This window comes from Salmo salar, chromosome ssa22 (assembly GCF_905237065.1).
Source record: "Salmo salar chromosome ssa22, Ssal_v3.1, whole genome shotgun sequence".
NCBI classification, from domain to species: Eukaryota; Metazoa; Chordata; class Actinopteri; order Salmoniformes; family Salmonidae; genus Salmo; species Salmo salar.
Window position 1 is genome coordinate 42,742,226 of NC_059463.1, and position 21,406 is coordinate 42,763,631.

Here is a 21,406-nt window from a genome sequence, read left to right on the forward strand (position 1 = left end):
GAACGTTCTCCACGGCGTCTCCAGACTCTGTCACGTCTGTCACATGTGCTCAGTGTGAACCTACTTTCATCTGTGAAGAGCACAGGGTGCCAGTGGCGAATTTTCCAATCTTGGTGTTCTCTGGCAAATGCGAAACGGTCTGCACAGTGTTGGGCTGTAAGCACAACCCCCACCTGTGGACGTCGGGCCCTCATACCACCCTCATGGAGTCTGTTTCTGACCGTTTGAGTAGACACATGGACATTTGTGGCCTGCTGGAGGTCATTTTGCAGGGCTCTGGCAGTGCTCCTCCTGCTCCTCCTTGCACAAAGGCGGACGTAGCGGTCCTGCTGCTGGGTTGTTGCCCTCCTACGGCCTCCTCCACGTCTCCTGATGTACTGGCCTGTCTTCTGGTAGCGCCTCCATGCTTTGGACACTACGCTGACAGACACAGCAAACCTTCTTGCCACAGCTCGCATTGATGTGCCATCCTGGATGAGCTGCACTACCTGAGCCACTTGTGTGGGTTGTAGACTCTGTCTCATGCTACCACTAGAGTGAAAGCACCGCCAGCATTCAAAAGTGACCAAAACATCAGCCAGGAAGCATAGGAACTGAGAAGTGGTCTGTGGTCACCACCTGCAGAACCACTCCTTTATTGGGGGTGTCTTGCTAATTGCCTATAATTTCCACCTGTTGTCTATTCCATTTGCACAACAGCATGTGAAATGTATTGTCAATCAGTGTTGCTTCCTAAGTGGACAGTTTGATTTCACAGAAGTGTGATTGACTTGGAGTTACATTGTGTTGTTTAAGTGTTCCCTTTATTTTTTTGAGCAGTGTATATCCCCGAGCAACTCCCTTACCATCAGTTCCCCTCCTTCCAGATTAGGATCCTGAATAATTAGCTGTATAGGAAATACAGTATTGGCAATTAAGGATAGGTTTACAGATGTACAATCTTAATTTGACCAGTATTGTTGCAGAAAAATAATCCTGCAGAAACAGGATTTGAACGTTTACTCCATAATGTTGCTTGATCGGTGGTTAGACTATAAAATGGCCTAAATTAGGCTACATGAAAGTACAATTCTGTTAATATAACCGTGTCTTATTGCGTGTTTTCAGTGAATTTATGTAAATCATGAAGCTCATCTGCATTTCCTGTGGTGCTGGAAATATCTCAGCAACAAAGGAGTGATCAAATGAAGATCCTACATCTGTAATAGGCTAGCATCTGCTTACTAATATGTTAGTTGTTTGGATATACGACAGCTTAGATCGTCATGGGCTTTAGGTGAAATTCGACTCGGCACCTTCCTCCAATAATCCATGCTTGTGAATGGACATGATTTATTTCTGCAATCGGGAACTCTGTAACACTCTATGCACACGGTTCCCTGAAAGAAACTGTGTATGTGTTTGTTTGTATGTGTCTGTGTGTTTATAGTGCCTTTAGAAAGTATTCATACCCCTTGACTTATTCCACATTTTCTTGTGTTACACCCTGGATTCAATATGTTTTTTCTCACCCATCTACACACAATGCCTCATAATGACTAAGTAAAAATATGTTTTGAGAAATTCTGTCACATTTAATGAAAATGAATTACAGAAATATCTTATTTACATAAGTATTCACACCCCTGAGTCAATACTTTGTAGAAGCACCTTTGGCAGTAATTACAGCTGTGAGTCTTTCTGGGTAAGTTTCTAAGAGCTTTCCACACCTGGATTGTGCAACATTTGCCCATTATTCTTTTCAAAATTCATTAAGCTCTGTCAAATTGGTTGTTGATCATTGCTAGACAACCATTTTCAGGTAACGCCATAGATTTTAAAGTAGATTTAAGTCAACACTGTAACTCAGCCACTCAGGAACATTCACTGTCTTCTTGGCAAGAAACTCCAATTGTAGATTTGGCCTTGTGTTTTAGGTTATTGTCCTGCTGAAAGGTGAATTAATCTCCCAATGTCTGATGGAAAGAAGACTGAACCAGATTTTCCTCTAGGATTTTGCCTGTGCTTAGCTCTATTCCGTTTGTTTTTTATCCTGAAAAACTCCCCAGTCCTTAAAGATTACAAGCTTACCCATAACATGATGCAGCCACCACTATGCTTGAAAATATGGAGAGTGGTACTCAGTAATGTGTTGTATTGGATTTGCCCCAAACTTAACACTTTGTAGTCAGGACAAAAAGTGAACTGCTTTGCTACATTTTTTTCAGTATTACTTTAGAACCTTTTCCAAACAGGATTTATGTTTCGGGAATATTTATATTCTGTACAGGGTTCCTTCTTTTCACTTTGTCATTTAGGTTAGTATTGTGGAGTAACTACAATGTTGTTCATCCATCCTCAGTTTTCTCCTATCACAGACATTACACTCTGTAACTGTTTTAAAGTCACCATTGGCCTCATTGTGAAATCCCTGAGTGGTTTTTCTTCCTCTCGGGGCAACTGAGTTAGGAACGATGCCTGTTTTTTTGTAGTGTCTGGGTGTATTGATACACCATACATAGGGTAATTAATAACTTCACCATGCTCAAAGGTAAATTCAATATCTGCTTATTTTTTTTTACCCATCTGCCAATAGGTGCCCTTCTTTGCAAGGCATTGGAAAACCTCCCTGTTCTTTATGGTTGAATCTGTGTTTGAAATTCACTGCTCGACTGAGGGACCTTACAGATGATTCTACTGTATGTGTGGGGTACAGAGACGAGGTAGTCATTCATAAATCATATTACTGCACACAGACTGAGTCCATGCAATGTATGTGACATTTTTGCTCCTGAACTTATTTACAGTGCCTTGCAAATGTATTCACCCCCTTTGAAATTTTTCCTATTTTGTTGCATTACAACTTGTAATTTAAATAGATTTTTATTTAGATTTCATGTAATGGACATACATAAAATAGTCCAAATTGGTGAAGTGAAATGAAAAAAATAACTTGTTTAAAAAAAAAAAAAAAAAAAATAACAAACGGAAAAGTGGTGCGTGCATATGTATTCACCCCCTTTGCTATGAAGCCCCTAAATAAGATCTGGTGCCACCAATTACCTTCAGAAGTGACATAATTAATTAAATGAAGTCCTCTCTATGGTCATGGCTTGACAGTACCCCCCAAAGGTGCGGACTCCTGCCGCAAAACCTGAAACCAAATAGGGAGGGTGGGGGGGGGGGGTGATTAGTGTCGGTGGTGGCTCTGGTGCAGGACAAAGTACCCGCTCATCCTGCGGATCCGCCAGCATCGGGGGCAGCTCTGGTGCGGGATGAAGAACCCGCTCAGCTCGCGGATCCACCATCTTTGGTGGTGGCTCTGGTGTGGGCCGAAGAAACCGCTCATTCCATGGATCCAGCCATGGACCCAGGCTGAACACTGTGCCTGGACTGGATCTCAATGCCGAGGAAGACTCCGGCCATGGAGCAGGACTGGACGCCGTGCTTGGACTGGGCATCGGTGCAGGGGAAGGCTCCGGCCTTGGAGCTGGACTGGACGCCGTGCCTGGACTGGGCATTGGCGCAGAGGGAGGCTCCTGCCCTGGAGCAGGACTGGACGCCTTGCCTGGAAGCTCCGGACCGTTGACCCCCGCTGAAGGTTCCGGACCGTTGACCGTCTCAGGAGGTTCCGGGCTGTGGACCGTCTCAGGAGGTTCTGGACTGTGGACCATCTCTGGAGGTTCCGGACTGTGGACCGTCTCTGGAGGTTCCGGACTGTGGACCGTCGTTGGAGGTTCCGGACTGTGGACCGTCGTTGGAGGTTCCGGACTGTGAAACGTCGCCAGAAGCTCTGGACTGGAAACTGTCACCTGAAGCTCTGGACTGGAAACTGTCGCCAGAAGCTCTGGACTGGGAACTGTCGCCAGAAGCTCTGGACTGTGAAGGTGCACTGGAGGCCTGGTGCGTGGAGCTGGCACAGGACGCACTGGGCTGTGGAGGCGCACTGGAGACCTGGTGCGTAGAATCGGCATCAATGGTACCGGTTCGATGGCACACTTCGCACGGTGAGTGCGAGGAGCTGGCACAAGACGTACTGGGCTGTGGAGGCGCACTGGAGACCTGGTGCGTAGAACCGGCATCAATGGTACCAGTTCGATGACACACCTCGCACGGTGAGTGCGAGGAGCTGGCACAGGACGCACCGGACTGGGGAGGCGCACTGGAGGCCTGATGCGTGGGACCGGCACAAGTTGCACCGGACTGATGACACGCTCCTCCAAACGCCTGCGTTGCCGCATACACTTAGCCAACTCCATTCTCCGGTATCCCTCCTCGCACCGTTTCATTGACTCCCAGGCGGGCTCTGGTACTCTCCTTGGGTTGACCGACCACCTCTCTATCTCCTCCCACGTTGTCAATGGCTCACTCCCCGGCTCCGCCGACCACCCCGTGTGCCCCCCCCCCCAAAAAAAACTATTTTCAGCTGTCTTTGTGGCTGCAAACCCTGGCGTCGTCGCTGTCCTCCCTTCTCTCCCTGCGTCTGCCGCCAAGGAAGGCGATCCTGTCCTGACAGGATTTCCTCCCAAGTCTAGGATCCCTTCCCATCCAAGATCTCCTCCCAAGTCCAGGATACCTTCTCCTCCTGGACACGCTGCTTGGTCCTGCTGTGGTGGGATATTCTGTCACGATCGTCGTAATAATTGGACCAAGGTGCAGCGTGAGTAGCGTTCCACATCTTTATTATAATGTGAAACTTAGCAAAATACAAAAACAATAAATGAACAAATGAAACGTGAAGACAGTGAAGTGCAAATAGGCACCTACACAAAAACAAGATCCAACAAAAACAGGTGGTAAAAATAACTACTTAAATATGATCCCCAATTAGAGACAATGATTACCAGCTGCCTCTAATTGGGAATCATACAAATCACCAACATAGAAATAATAGCCTAGAATCCCACATAGAAATAATAAACTAGAATACCCCTAGTCAAGCCCTGACCTACTTCACCATAGAGAAACAATGGCTCTCTATGGTCAGGGCGTGACACCCAGAGTCTGCAACACCCCTAAGGAAGGCGAACCACCAAGCAAATGGCACCATGAAGACCAAGGAGCTCTCCAAACAGGTCAGGGACAAAGTTGTGGAGAAGTACAGATCAGGGTTGGGTTATAAAAAAAGATCCGAAACTTTGAACATCTCACAGAGCACCATTAAATCCATTATTAAAAAATTGAAAGAATATGGCACCACAACAAACCTGCCAAGAGAGAGCAGCCCACCAAAACTCACGGACCAAGCAAGGAGGGCATTAATCAGAGAGGCAACAAAGAGACCAAAGATAACCCTGAAGGAGCTGCAAAGTCCACAGCGGAGATTGGAGTATCTTTCCGTAGGATCACTTTAAGCCGTACACTCCACAGAGCTAGGCTTTACGGAAGAGTGTCCAGAAAAAAGCAATTTCTTTAAGACAAAATAAGCAAACATGTTTGGTGTTCGCCAAAAGGCTTGTGGGAGACTCCCCAAACATATGGAAGAAGGTACTCTGGTCAGATGAGACTTTTGGCCATCAAGGAAAATGCTATGTCTGGCACAAACCCAACACCTCTCATCACCCCGAGAACACCATCCATCCAGTGAAGCTTGGTGGTGGCAGCATCATGCTGTGGGGATGTTTTTCATCGGCAGGGGACTGGGAAACTCGTCAGAATTGAAGGAATGATGGATGGCGCTAAATACAGGGAAATTCTTGAGGGAAACCTATTCCAGTCTTCCAGAGATTTGAGGCTGGGACGGACGTTCACCTTCCAGCAGGACAATGACCCTAAGCATACTGCTAAAGCAACACTTGAGTGGTTTAAGGGGAAACATTTAAATGTCTTGGAATGGCCTAGTCAAAGCCCAAACCTCAATCCAATTGAGAATTTGTGGTATGACTTAAAGATTGCTGTACACCAGCAGGAACCCATCCAACTTGAAGGAGCTGGAGCAGTTTTACCTTGAAGAATGGGCAAAAATCCCAGTGGCTAGATGTGCCAAGCTTATAGAGACATATCTCAAGAGACTTGCAGCTGTAATTGCTGCAAAAGGTGGCTCTATAAAGTATTGACTTTGGGGGGGTGAATAGTTATGCACACTCAAGTTTTCAGTTTTTTTTTCTTATTTCTTGTTTGTTTCACAATAAAAAATATTTTGCATCTTCAAAATTGTAGGCATGCTGTGTAAATCAAATGATACAACCCCCCCCAAAATCTATTTTAATTCCAGGTTTTAAGGCAACAAAGTAGGAAAAGTGCCAAGGGTTGTGAATACTTTCGCAAGGCACTGTAGGCTTGCCATAACAAAGGGGCTGAATACTTATTGACTCAAGACATTTCAGCTTTTCATTTTTTATTAATTTGTAAAAAAACTTTGACATTACGGGGTAATGTGTGTATGCCAGTGACAAAACATCTACATTTAATCCATTTTAAATTCAGGCTGTAACACAGCAACGTGTAAAAAGTCAAACGGTGTGAATACTGAAGGCAAGCTGTTTGTGTGTGTGTGTGTGTGTGTGTGTGTGTGTGTGTGTGTGTGTGTGTGTGTGTGTGTGTGTGTGTGTGTGTGTGTGTGTGTGTGTGTCTTTGCCTCTCTGTATCTCAGTACTGCGGCATCCCTCTCTCTGTGGCCTTTAGCTTTCTACTCTCTGTAGCTAGCGTATCAAGCTAGCGTATCACATGACTTTATGCTGCAGCCCCCTCTTCTCCGTCACTGTTTAGTGTTCATTTGGGTCATGTACACAGTACACAGGTGTGTGTATACTGTACATGTGAATACTGTTTTAACACACAGTGGGAAGAGTTTATATTTGTTTATGTACTGTATGTATGTGCAAGTATGAATTTTGTTCAAGCCAAAGATTTTGGATTCATCTTTCGTTAGTCTCTAGTGGGTCTCATGATTCAAGGCTGTGTCTGACGTGTGTGTGTATGTGTGTGTGTGTGTGTGTATGTGTATGTGTGTGTGTGTGTGTGTGTGTGTGTGTGTGTGTGTGTGTGTGTGTGTGTGTGTGTGTGTGTGTGTGTGTGTGTGTGTGTGTGTGTGTGTGTGTGTGTGTGTGTGTGTGTGTGTGTGTGTCTGTGTGAACATCCGGCCCGGGATTGTCTAAGGTTTCGGCCAAACTGTTCTGAGTGGAACAGAGATGTAGAAGGTCTAAATGTCAGCTGTTTCACTATTTATACAACAGCTAAGTGAAGATAGGGGCTGAAATATTGATCCACAGAGGCCTTCATCACTCAGAGGTGGTATAGTCAGACACTGGGGTTAAATTCATCCTTTCCTCACTACAGTTGTGGAATGCATCATACAACACTTTTGGTGAAGTCTTTGATTCACAACACCTGTTTAACAAAGCAAGACTCTGATCCCACTTCTGACATCACCACATATCATACAAATAGATATATTTGCTGTACATCATTCTTTTTCTGACATCACATCCAGATCACATATGTGTGTTGTATACATGTCTGTTACGAGAAGAGAGATTCACGTCCCTATGCTTCCCTTACTCAAAATATCACACTTTTGTTAACTCCAAACATAGCCTACATTCATGGGTTTGTAGACCAGTCACATAACTGCTGAGACACTGGAATAGTAACTAATGGATGTTTTGAACTTGAATGCAACATGGTCAAATCCTCATTAGTGACATTATTTGTAACTATTTCTATTGATACTTTATATTCAAAATCAGAAGCATGGATATATTATAGAGATGATGTTATGCCAGAGAATTGAAGGAACTGTATCCCTTGTTATTTTCTGTCTTTACCTCCCCCTCTCTTCTTTCTTCTCTCAGGACCGTAAACTGACTAAAGCGGAGCGTCAGAGGTTTAAGGAGGAGGCAGAGATGTTGAAGGGTCTCCAGCACCCCAACATTGTGCGTTTCTATGACTTCTGGGAGTCACCGGTCAAAGGGAAGAAGTGCATCGTTCTTGTGACAGAGCTCATGACCTCAGGGACACTAAAAACGTGAGACACACACAACCAACAGCATGCCCCCCCCCCCCCCACACACAACAGTGCTGAGCTTAACATTAAACACAAGGTCAGGTATCACCTCCTTCCTAAGCTGTTCTTATGAAATGAAGAAAGAGTAACTTTCCACAAGGGAAAATTCCATTGGTGTCAGTTTTCATGGAATGAAATAGTTCCTCCACATTTTGATTCATAGTTGAATGATAGTTGTTCATTATCAGATGGATTGTAATGTTAGTGGTCTTGATGATGAAAATCATGATGATGATGGTCTGCGCTTCATCCTCCAGGTATCTGAAGCGTTTTAAGGTGATGAAGCCCAAGGTTCTGAGGAGCTGGTGTCGACAGATCCTGAAGGGCCTCCACTTCCTCCACACCAGGACCCCTCCCATCATCCACAGGGACCTGAAGTGTGACAACATCTTCATCACGGGCCCCACCGGCTCCGTCAAGATAGGAGACCTGGGATTGGCTACGCTGAAGAGGGCCTCCTTCGCCAAGAGTGTCATCGGTGAGGATGAGGAATCATGCTCTTTCATGCTCTGCTTGGAAGGGTAGTAAATACATCACCTATAAAAGAGTATGGAATCTATACTGTAACTATGCATTTCATGGATTATGACAGTAATTCTGTTGAGACATGAAAGGCTGTTCATGAATTCAATGAGCCTCTTTTGGATGGGTATATGTGAATTAGCTTAGCATGTTTATCATCTTAGCATGAGTGTGTTCCAGTGTGTAAGGAAAAACCTTCTGTTTCTTTCTGAAGGAGCCCTGTAACTCTTGTGACCTTTGACGTTTGCACTCTTCCCTGACCCTTGTCGTCCCAGGCACCCCAGAGTTCATGGCCCCTGAGATGTATGAGGAGCACTATGATGAGGCGGTGGACGTCTATGCCTTCGGGATGTGTATGTTGGAGATGGCCACCTCAGAATACCCCTACTCCGAGTGCCAGAACGCTGCTCAGATCTACCGCAAAGTCACCGGCGTGAGTCCAGCGAGTCCATCTTCAACCCTATCTATCACCCACACCATTGCTAGCACCAATGTTTTCTTACGAGCACCAACTCACCCACCCCATCACTATTGCCAGTGTTTACTTACTAGCACTAACAGCAAGGCCATACAGATCTACAGTGAATAGTCCAAAAGGTTACCATGGTGATGCAAGCTGTTAGTACTAGCAAAACAAACCTACATAAGATCACAGATACAGGCTTCTACAGTCACTCAAAAATATCAAAGTAGCACTAATGTTACTATAGAGAGGCCAGTATAAATGAAGTGCACAGGAGGCTGGTGAGGGAGGTCGGCTCATAATAATGGCTGGATTGTAGTGAATGGAATGGTATCAAACACATGGAAATTACTTAAGGAGACTTAAGGAGAGCATGTCTGTGTCTCAAATGGTATTTTATTCCTTACATAGTGCACTACTTTTGATTGACTTTTCCCTATGTAGTGAAGTACATAGGGAATAGGGTGCTATTTGGAACAGAGCCCATATGTTTTTCCAGAGGGAGCTTCCTGACCATGTCACTGCACCGCGGGGAGTCTGTTCTTAATGGGGTATGAGATTTGTCAGCCATCTTACTCCTGTCACAAAGAATGCAGGTCGAACGCTGTGTGTGTTGTTGTTTTTGGGACTGTGTGAGACATCACCTGATATTTGTGGACTCCAGGAAGAGTAACTGTCGCAACTGGGGATCCAAAAAATAAACAAATGTTCTGAATGTGAATGTGAGTGTCAGTGTGAGAATGTTTGAGATTTCATATGATATTCTTCGTACTTGTCATCCTGAAGATAGTTGTTCTTTGTGTCTGGCCTCTCCAGGGGGTGAAGCCTGCCAGCTATGATAAGATCAGTGACCCAGAGATTAAGGAGATCATCGGGGAGTGTATCTGCCATCGGAGGGAAGAGAGGTAAGTGGACAGAGTCAAATCCATCTGTAAAGTAAAGAACTGAGCAGATAGAGAGCATTAAATGGTAAAAACCAACACATACGCACAACACACACATACACACGACACTGACACATACCAAAATAACAACATACACACACAGACACGGTCGCCCTGTCGCTATCTCCTAGCCAACTTTGCATAAGCATTTCACTGCACCTTTTATACCTGCTGTGTACGTGACAAATAAACACACACACACACACACACACACACACACACACACACACACACACACACACACACACACACACACACACACACACACACACACACACACACACACACACACACACACACACACACACACACACTGTTTCTGTCCTGAGGTATGATGTTGGTGCCAGTATTTGGGTCTGCTGCTGTTAATGTTTTTATGTGTACTGACATTTTACATCAGTGGTTCCGACAGATACCATAACCTTTGCACAGCAGCAGTGTTATGTGTGTGTGTGAACGTGCGTGTGTGTGTGTATACTGTACTGAATGTGGGTTGTCCTCAGGTACACAATAAAGGACCTCTTGAACCATGCCTTCTTTGCGGAGGACACAGGCGTGAGGGTGGAGCTGGCCGAGGAGGATGATGGGAAAAAGAGTTCCATCGCCCTCAAGGTGTGGGTGGAGGACCCTAAGAAGCTGAAGGGGAAGTACAAGGACAGCGGGGCCATCGAGTTCACCTTTGACCTGGAGAAAGAGACCCCAGAGGGCGTGGCCCAGGAGATGGTGAGTTGCCGAGCCGTATGTAGATATTGTATATGACACTGGTGGGATTCACGTTATCATGGCTCAGAAACGGTTGGTGTATTTGCAGTGCCAGTTGCAGAATATGATATGGATATATGATGTAGACTGAGAAACAGAACTATAGACACACTTTATTTGATGAGTCAAAATATATATTTTTGTTCTATGATAAGGGAAATGTTGTAGTTTTTTTTACTTTGATCTAGCCACTTGGGGTGTCCTCTAGAGTGTAGTGTCTGTCACTCTCTGTGCTCTATGGTGATCTTGGTTTCATCTGTTCTGTGCAGACTACATCTCCCAACATGCCAGCATGCCGCTGGGGGCTGTTGTGCAATTGGTGATAGTCATGAAATAGTGTTTTTGAGATTCCAGTCAGACTGCACAGAATCACTGATCTACAAATCGCCTTGCTCAATCCGATTCTGGACAGTAACAAACAGTAACAGACTCATCTCCACAACACTGTCCTGATATAATAACCCATTATGTAATCAGTAAATCGTCATTGGTCTCGTGGACGGGCCGGTATGATCCAGGTATTGATTTAAATCACCCTGCCTGACCCTGTGTTCCGTCTCAGAGTGGTGGGGTGGGGAGGGGCAACCTTCTGTCTTTGGGTGACTGTGATACAAAGATAGACCAACAACTGATCCCCCTAAAATGGTGTTGGATCAATTCTAATTCCCACAGTAGTTCATATGCGGCCCTGTTTAGTGATAACCTGTCTGTTGTAGATGGAGTCAGGGTTCTTAGTAATAACATCTGTCCTGTCTTGTTTTGTCCTATCCTGTTGTGCCCTTCCCTGCCCTGTCTGCATTGCCTTACCATGTCCCGTCCTGTCCTTCTATTTCCTGTCCTGTCCTATCTGCATTGCCCTGCCATATCCTGCCGTGTCCTGTCTGCATTGCCCTGCCATATCCTGCCCTGCCCTGCCCTGTCCAGTCATGTCCTATTCTGTGTACTGTCCTGTTCTGGTCTATTCTGTGTCTTGTCCTGTCCTCTGTAGGTGGACTCTGGGTTCTTCCTGGTTTAGTGATAGCAAAGACAATTTAGTGAAAGACCCTAAACAGTAGAGAAGATGAATGGAGAAATGTGTAACATTTGGAGCATGGGGATTCTTGACCAATCACATTTATGTTGCCATGCTGCATCACATTGCACTCCCTTCAGTGCTTAGTTTAGTAATAACCTCTCTGTTGTAGGTGGAGTCAGGCTTCTTCCTGGACAGCGATGTGAAGATAGTAGGAAAGTCCATCAAGGACCGAGTGGCTCTCATCAAATGGAGGAGGGATCGGACCGTTCCTGCAGTCGAGACCCAGACCCAGAACCTGCTACAGGTTTGTGCTTTTTGTCTTTGTTGATGTTGGTTTTTAATTTGTTCCTTTATTTGTCTGTCTGAATCAATGTTATCATATTATTATTAACCAAATGTTTACATTAAACAACCCTGCTGCAGTTGCCCAGCATGGGGTTACCACCACAGGGGGCACCACTGGCCCCAGCAGAGTCTGAGGAGGAAGAGGGTGACCAGCCCCTTACCCTGCTCTGCAGCCTGCCGGCCCCATGTAAGAACCTGCTCTGCAGCCTCTGAACTAATAGCAAAGACAGAGACACAGGAAAACAACAAACAAATAAAGAAACAAACACATAGACGAATGTGCATACAAGAAACCGGACAAACACTTAAAGTAACTGAAACACACACACATATACACACACTGGTCACCTTCTCTTGAGGCAGGGCCGATCTGTTCAAAGTAATCTGGATGTAAGAATATCTACAGGGCTTATAGAGGACAGGTAATGACATAGAGGGACATGAAGGCAGATCAGTGTGTGTATGTGAGCGAGCGAGAGAGAGAAAGAGAGAGAGAGAGAGAGAGAGAGAGAGAGAGAGAGAGAGAGAGAGAGAGAGAGAGAGAGAGAGAGAGAGAGAGAGAGAGAGAGAGAGAGAGAGAGAGAGACTGCTGCAGGGTGTGAATAGCACCAGTGAGTCATCTCCCAGCTTTTGAATTATAATGACGCTTAATCTCTCTGTCCCTCTGTTTCTTTCTTACGCTCTAGCTCTTTCGCTATCTCTTTCTTTCAAATTCAAGCTGCTTTATTGGCATGGAAAACATTGTGTCAATATTGCCAAAGCAACAATGTATACAATATACATTGTAATACAAGTATAAACAATAACAAATAATAATATAAAATGGAAGTAAATAATAATACAAAATTAAATACAAAAATAACAAGAATATAGTAGAAATGTAATAAATATTAAAAGCTAAACATGGAAAATGAAACTATAACTAACTTATAACTAAATAACTGTCATCTTTACCATTACATCAGTACTACAACTACCATCATCATTACTACTACCACCACCACCATCATTAAACTGCTCTCATTACCATCACCCTCCTACCCATACCACTACTATTTGGAATGATAAACAACAATAATAATAGAAATAACAATAATAGTAATAACAATAACAGTAATAACAATAATAGTAATAATATGTAAGTTACTATTTACTATGCAGATGTTATTATCCAGTGTCCCTCAGGCTATGGCAGGCAAATACATATTTGTAAATGTAGTCATTTCTGTGAATAATGAATCTCTTGGTGAGGAATATTTCTCACAATAAAGGGGAAAGTGCATCTCTGTTGCTACCTCCTCTCTCTCTCTCTCTCTCTCTCTCTCTCTCTCTCTCTCTCTCTCTCTCTCTCTCTCTCTCTCTCTCTCTCTCTCTCTCTCTCTCTCTCTCTCTCTCTCTCTCTCTCTCTCTCTCTCTCTCTCTCTCTCTCTCTCTCTCTCGCTCTCTCTCTCTCTCTCTCTCTCTCTCTCTCTCTCTATAGTCTGAGGTTGGCGTAATGTTTTCTCCACACACTGTTCCCTATTATTCTAGACAGTCAGCACAGTGCCCCCTACCAGTCCCTCCCAGAGCCCATATCTACACCCCAGGTCTACAGCTCACCTGTGCAGTACCAGGCCCAGCTGCACCAGGCGTCCTACCAGCAGCCCGCAACACAGCCTCCGCAGGTGGCCTACTCCCAAGCTACTACCACACAGTTTCATCAGGGGGCCTACCAGCAACATACAGCACAGCTGCACCAGGGGGCCTACCAGTCTCCACCTGTAAGTTCTCTCACACAAAATGCCCCATTGTCTCAAACTCATATTTCAAAACTCATTATTTAAAATGTATTCTCACTGCAAGTGTCAGACATACCCTTTGTATGTCTCTCTAGCTCCTTGTTTATGTTGTGTTTTGGGTAGTTTCTGTCTTTGTAAAGACAAACTAAACTAAAATATGTTTTCTTTTGTCCGATCGACCTGAGCAGCACTACTTCAGTGAGCCCTTTGCATCTCAGAATGCTCTTCTCTCCCTTGAGAGGGCAGAAGATTGGTTTGCTGGTTGTGGGACCAATGAGAGGACAGTGAGTTATGGCGGGACCAATCAGTGCGCTAGGCGTGGAAGCACCTCCTTGATTGACATGTGCAGGGCCCACTCTCTCCCTAAGCCACTGAGTCGTTCTCACTGCCACCTCTGCCCCAAACGAGACAATACCCTGCGTGGGAGCCGAGAAGGGGATGAAATCTCAGAGGAGTGCGCAGCAGGCTCCCTTCCCCCTCCCCCTCGGGATCCTGTCCTGTCCCCTCCACTGTCCCAGCATCATCAGTGTTCCTACCATGACTCAATCAGTCAGTCAGTCAATCACCCCCATCCTGCCATCCTGGTTACAAAGCCCATACAATGCCCCTCTGACCTGCCCCTGCCCCACTCCCACCCCCACTCCTGCAGGGCCTGTGCGAGCTTTGACCTTCTACTGAGGACCAGGATTGAGGCCGGGGAGTCTCTAGGCCACCCCCACATGCCCCCCCTCCCTCCCTCTCCCCAGTGCTCACCAGTCCACACCCCCTCATCAATCTCCCCCCACCTCCTCTCACTGCTCAATCTCCCTCCAATCACCTCCTCCCTGTCTGCTCCTCCATCTCCCTTCTGGACCACACCCTCACATCTTTCCCCACCTCCTTACTTATTGGTCCGCTCCTCTAGAGGAGGTCTGTCCCTGCTCAACCACTGTCTAAGACACATCGTCAGTCGCAGGAGCAGCTCCCCAACACCGATAGACACCCTGTACTGGCCCAGCCAAAGCTATGGAAAGGCTGGGCTTCGCAGGACCAGCTCCCCTATACCACCAGACACCGGGGCCTACTGGCCCGGCCAAAGCTATGGAAAGGCTGGGCTTCGCAGGACCAGCTCCCCTATACCACCAGACACCGGGGCCTACTGGCCCAGCCAAAGCCAGCCCACCTCTCCTGTGCCTGAGCATTCTAATCAAGACCAGGGCTTGGGCTTGAGCCTGACTTTGGAAAAGGCTCTGCTTCTATCGCCACATGACAGCGAAGGCAGACCAGGTGGTCCAGGTGGCTCAATGGTAGGTCAGGGATACGACAGGCTTGATTGAACTTTGACCTTGTCCATGAGTTGCCGTAGCAACACCCGACCTAGCTGCAGCAGGGGCATGGGGCTGGTTCTTCTTCCTGCTTTGCTCAGCTTCCTCTGTCCCTCCCATGATGACCAAGCTTAACATTACTTCCCAATCCAAAATCCACCCCTAATAGGATTACAAAGTTCCGGTAACTTTCCCAAATTTCCCAGGTCTTCCAGAAATCCTGATCGGAGGATTGCAGATTTCCTGCTTATTCCCTCCTGATTCTGTGAATCTTCCTCTTGCGATTTCTGAAAAAGCTGGGTAATTTGGAAAAGTTACTGAAATGTTGCAACACTTCCCCTAGCCTCAGTTCTAACTGTTTCTGTTCCCTCCTCAGCAGACAGAGAATGTCTTGGATTACTATTTCATCTATGATATGATAGATCACCTGTGTAGTTCCCCTTACTAGTACAACACCCCCCTTATCATGCCATTTCCAGCAGCAATATCAACCCTGCTCACAATGATTCCTGTGTTGCTCCTGTGAAGGAACATTTCTCAGTTGAAGATGCTGATGATTATTTTTGTGTCTCAATGTTCATTTTCTTCTCCAGATGATTGTTCTATATGATGTGTTCTAGATCATCTTAGCCATGAGCTGAAAGCCAGCCTTTCCCCTATGTGTTCCAGCCCAGTACAGGATTGATCCAGTCCCAGGCTCAGCATATCTCTGCTCCAGCCACCCCAGGGCCTACAGTACATGAGAGCAGACCAGCTGCAACACAGAGCTTCCCAGCTGCTGCCCATGTCCCCACTGGACAGGCACAGGCACAGCTTACTGCTACTGCCCAGCCCAACCAGAAGGTAAGGGTCTGTTCTGAATCCAACACTTGGGTGTGAATGTGTGTTTGTGTATGTGCATGTGTGTGTGTACCTGTGAGTGTGTAGCTATGAGAAGTAATAGCTTGTGGGACTCTCATTGACAAAATCTTGACTGTCCAGTCAGATGCTGTCTGTCCCAGGCTTCTGTTCAATGAGCAGAGGTGAAGGTGGCTGTGATGTTTCTTGTTCTCAGCTGTGAGTACAGGATATTCACACATTGACAAGCCCTGTGGTGTGTATGTGTGAGCCCGGAACCTTGTGTTTCTGTGTGTTTGTGTGTGGGTTGGTGTGTGTGGGTGTGTGTGTGTGTTTGTATGTGGGTGGGTGTGTGTGTGGGTTTGTGTGTGGGTGTGTGTGTGTGTTTGTATGTGGGTGGGTGTGTGTGTGGGTTTGTGTGTGGGTGTGTGTGTGTTTGTTTGTGTGTTTGTTTGTGTGTGGGTGGGTGGGTGTGTGTTTGTGTGTGGGTGGGTGTGTGTTTGTGGGTGGGTGGGTGGGTGGGTGTTTGTGTGTGGGTGGGTGGGTGTGTGTCTGTGTGTGGGTGGGTGGGTGTGTGTCTGTGGGTGGGTGGGTGTGTGTGTGTTTGTGTGTGGGTGGGTGGGTGTGTGTTTGTGTGTGGGTGGGTGGGTGTGTGTTTGTGTGTGGGTGGGTGTGTGTTTGTGTGTGGGTGGGTGTGTGTTTGTGTGTGGGTGGGTGTGTGTTTGTGGGTGGGTGTGTGTGTGTGTGTTTGTGTGTGGGTGGGTGGGTGGGTGTTTCTGGGTGTGTGTGTGTGCATATGTGTTTGTGGCCAACCAGACCCGATGACAGAGTATGTGTGGTACGTGTGCCAGTCAGACAGACAAACAGACAGATACGGCCAACCAGACTTGGTGACAGGACAGACAGAGTGTTTGAGGCAATAGATTATGTTTGTTGAACAGGACAGATATAGATGTTCAATTAACTTTGTCATGACGTTTACTCACCCTGCCTGTCTGTCTCTCTCTCTCCCCTCTATCCTCTCTCCCCCATCACTCACTCCCTCTCTCTCTCTCTCTTGGTGACAGGACAGACAGAGTGTTTGAGGCAATAAATTATGTTTGTGGAACAGGACAGATATAGATGTTCAATTAACTTTGTCATGACGTTTACTCACCCTGCCTGTCTATCTCTCTCTCTCCCCTCTATCCTCTCTCCCCCATCACTCCCTCTCTCTCTCTCTCTCTCTCTCTCTCTCTCTCTCTCTCTCTCTCTCTCTCTCGCTCTCTATCTCTCTCTCTCCTACTACAGTTGTCTACCAGTCAGCCTCTACCTGAGCAGTGCTCTGACATCACCACCAGTCTTGTCCAATCTGCTGCCTCCCTGGTCAGCAGTGCTCCTCCTCCTCTACAGCAGCCTGCCCAGGCCACACCCCCTCTCCAGCCACTACAGATCAAGACACAGGTGGGTAGTAGATAGTCTCGCTTGACAGACTCATGATGCTCAAGCAACACAGATACAGTTGAAATCGGAAGTTTACATACACTTAGGTTGGAGTCATTAACCTCTATGGGCTAGGTGGGACGCTAGCGTGCCACCCGTGGTGCACTCCATCAACAGCAGGTGCATTTCAAGAGCGGCAAATTTGAATCCAAATAAATGTCAAAATTCAAATTTTTCAAAAATACAACTATTTTACACCATTTGAAAGATAAACATCTCCTTAATCTAACCACGTTTTACGATTTCAAAAAGGTTTTACGGCGAAAGCATAAATTTAGAGTATGTTAGGACAGTACATTTACAAGAGTTGTGTGTAATGTTTTGTCAAGTCAAAGACAGGGTCACCAAAACCATAAAACCAGCTAAAATGATGCACTAACCTTTTACAATCTCCATCAGATGACACTCCTAGGACATTATGTTAGACAATGCATGCATTTTTAGTTCTATCAAGTTCATATTTATATCCAAAAACAGCGTTTTACTATGGCATTGATGTTGAGGAAATCGTTTCCCTCCAATAACCGGCAGTCAAGTCAGCGTCACAAATTAAATAATTAAAATTAGAAAACATTGGTAAAATATTATATTGTCATTTAAAGAATTATAGATTTACATCTCTTGAACGCAATCAACTTGCCAGATTTAAAAATAACCTTACTGGGAAATCACACTTTGCAATAATCTGAGCACTGCGCCCAGAAAAATACGCGTTGCGATACAGACTAGACGTCATGTTGGGGAGATCTAAAATCGAAAATACTATGTAAATAATCCATTACCTTTGATTCTCTTCATCAGATGTCACTTCCAGGTATCACAGGTCCATAACGAATGTAGTTTTGTTCAAAAAAGCTCATCATTTATGTCCAAAAATCTCCGTCTTGTTAGCACATGATCTAAGCCAGCCGGACTTCTCGTCATGAACGAGGGGAAAAATATATTTACGTTCGTTCAAACATGTCAAACGTTGTATAGCATAAATCATTAGGGCCTTTTTAACCAGAACATGAATAATATTCAAGGTGGACGAATGCATACTCTTTTATAACGTATTGGAACGAGGGTACCCAACATGAACTCGCGCGCCAGGTGTCTAATGGGACATCATCGTTCCATGGCTCTTGTTCGGTCAGATCTCCCTCCAGAAGACTCAAAACACTTTGTAAAGGCTGGTGACATCTAGTGGAAGCAATAGGAAGTGCCAAAATATTCCTCAGCCCCTGTGTTTTTCAATGGGATAGGTTTAAAGTCAATACAACACATCAGGTATCCACTTCCTGTCAGAAAATGTCTCAGGGTTTTGCCTGCCAAATGAGTTCTGTTATACTCACAGACACCATTCAAACAGTTTTAGAAACTTTAGAGTGTTTTCTATCCATATATAATAAGTATATGCATATTCTAGTTACTGGGTAGGATTAGTAACCAGATTAAATCGGGTACATTTTTTTTATCCAGACGTGCAAATGCTGCCCCCTAGCCCTAACAGGTTAAAACTCGTTTTTCAACCACTCCACAAATTTCTTGTTAACAAACTATAGTTTTGGCAAGTCGGTTAGGACATCTACTTTGTACATGACACAAGTCATTTTTCCCAAAATTGTTTACAGACAGATTATTTCACTTATAATTCACTGTGTCACAATTCCAGTGGGTCAGAAGTTTACATACACTAAATTGACTGTGCCTTTAAACAGCTTGGAAAATTCCAGAAAATGATGTCATGGCTTTAGAAGCTCCTGATAGGCTAATTGACATCATTTGAGTCAATTGGAGGTGTACCTGTGGATGTATTTCAAGGCCTACTGTAAGGGCTGTCGTCGGAAGAAAACCAAAATGCAGCGGAGTTAGTGTTCGTCATATATTTAATTACGGCAAGAACACTATACAATACAAAACAATAAACAGACAACCAAAACAGTCCTGTCACGTTTAACACAGCAACACGAACAGAAACAATTACCCACAAAACCCCAACGGAAAAACATGCACTTATGTGTGACTCCCAATCAACAACAACGAACTTCAGCTGTGCCTGATTTTGGAGCCACACACGGCCCAAAACAAAGAAGTACAAACACATAGAAACAGAACATAGAACGCCCACCCAATGTAACACCCTGGCCTAACCAAAATAAAGAACAAAAAACCCCTCTCTATGGCCAGGGCGTTACAGTACCCCCCCCAAGGTGCGGACTCCGGCCGCAAAACCTGACACTGAAGGGGAGGGTCTGGGTGGGCCCTCTGACGGCGGCGGCTCAGGTGCGGGACGTAGCCTCTGCCCCACCCTTGGCGTCGCCCTCTTAGGTGGCGCACCTGGCCGCGCCAAAGGTCTGGTGGGCGACCCTTGTTGCGCCCGGCTAGCGGGCGGCGCTTGCTGCGTCCGGCTGGCGGACGGCGATGGCTGCGCCCGGCTGGCGGGTGTCCCTTGCTGCACCCGGCTGGCGGGCGGCGATGGCTGCGCCCGGCTGGCGGGTGGCTGATCCGGGCAGACGGGCCACTCTGGCTGATCCGGGCAGACGGGCCACTCTGGCTGATCCGGGCAGACGGGCCACTCTGGCTGATCCGGGCAGACGGGCCAATCTGGCTGATCCGGGCAGACGGGCCACTCTGGCTGATCCGGGCAAACGGGCTACTCTAGCTGCGCCGGAGGACAGGCGGGCCACTCTGGCAGCTCCGGACAGGCGGGCCACTCCGGCAGCTCCGGACAGGCGGGCCACTCCGGCAGCTCCGGACAGGCGGGCCACTCCGGCAGCTCCGGACAGGCGGGCCACTCCGGCAGATCCGGCACGGCGGGCCACTCCGGCAGATCTGGCACGGCGGGCCACTCTGGCAGATCCGGCTCAGGATTCACCAGGCTGGGGAGACATGAGGGAGGCCTGGCTCTGGGCGCAGGCCCTGGACTCACCAGGCTGGGGAGACCCGCTGGAGGCCTGGTCTGAGGAGGCGGCACAGGAGAGACCAGGGTGGAGGGATCCACCAGAGGACTGGTCCTTGGAGGAGGCACAGGCTTGACCAGGATGAGGAGACCCACTGGAGGACTGGTCCGTGGAGGAGGCACGGCTTGACCAGGATAGGGAGACCCACTGGAGGACTGGTCCGTGGAGGAGGCACGGGCTTGACCAAGATTAGGAAGACATGCAGGAGGCCTGGTTCTGGGCGTAGGCACAGGACGTGCAGGGCTGGGAAGACATGCAGGAGGCCTGTTTCTGGGCGCAGGCACAGTCTTCACCAGACAACCAGCACGCACCTCAGGATGAGTATGGAGAGCTGCCTCAGGTGACATCATTTCCACGACACGCTCCGTAGGGCGAATGCCGTGCCTTATGCACCAAACTAGCAGCTCTCTCCACTCTCTCCTTTAATTTCCCCATTAACTCCTTCACAGTCTCTGCCTCATACCCCTCGCTCACCTCCAATGTCAACCCGACTGGCTCTGGTTCCGACCTCGGCTCCGCTGACTGTCCCGTGTGCCCCCCCCCAAAAAATTACTGGGGCGGCCTCTCGTGCTCATTGCGCTCTCTCTCCTCATAATATCGCCTCTCCGCTCTCGCCGCTTCAATCTCCCACTGCGGGAGGCGATACTCCCCAGCCTGAGTCCATGGTCCCTCTCCGTCCAGTATCTGTTCCCATGTCCACGAGTCCATCAAGCTGTTCTCCTGTTGCTCCTTCCTCCTCCGCTGCTTGGTCCTGGTTTGGTGGGTAATTCTGTAAGGGCTGTCGTCGGAAGAAGACCAAAATGCAGCGGAGTTAGTGTTCATCATATATTTAATTACGGCAAGAACACTATACAATACAAAACAATAAACAGACAACCAAAACAGTCCTGTCACGTTTAACACAGTAACACGAACAGAAACAATTACCCACAAAACCCCAACGGAAAAACCTGCACTTATGTGTGACTCCCAATCAACAACAACGAACTTCAGCTGTGCCTGATTTGGGAGCCACACACGGCCCAAAA

At 46.8% G+C, this 21,406-nt stretch overlaps 1 protein-coding gene across 1 annotated transcript in view; it reads left to right on the forward strand.

Annotated features, from left to right (window-relative positions):
• The window catches only part of LOC106583444 (serine/threonine-protein kinase WNK2), a 74,202-nt gene that overhangs the window by 22,398 nt on the left and 30,398 nt on the right, over positions 1–21,406 (forward strand). Inside the window, exons 2-11 of the mRNA XM_045705314.1 lie at positions 7,773–7,945; positions 8,242–8,462; positions 8,782–8,939; positions 9,786–9,874; positions 10,417–10,636; positions 11,860–11,994; positions 12,114–12,222; positions 13,566–13,795; positions 15,787–15,960; positions 17,245–17,397. Coding sequence (XP_045561270.1) covers positions 7,773–7,945; positions 8,242–8,462; positions 8,782–8,939; positions 9,786–9,874; positions 10,417–10,636; positions 11,860–11,994; positions 12,114–12,222; positions 13,566–13,795; positions 15,787–15,960; positions 17,245–17,397 — 1,662 coding nt within the window. The remainder of the gene's footprint in view (positions 1–7,772; positions 7,946–8,241; positions 8,463–8,781; positions 8,940–9,785; positions 9,875–10,416; positions 10,637–11,859; positions 11,995–12,113; positions 12,223–13,565; positions 13,796–15,786; positions 15,961–17,244; positions 17,398–21,406) is intronic.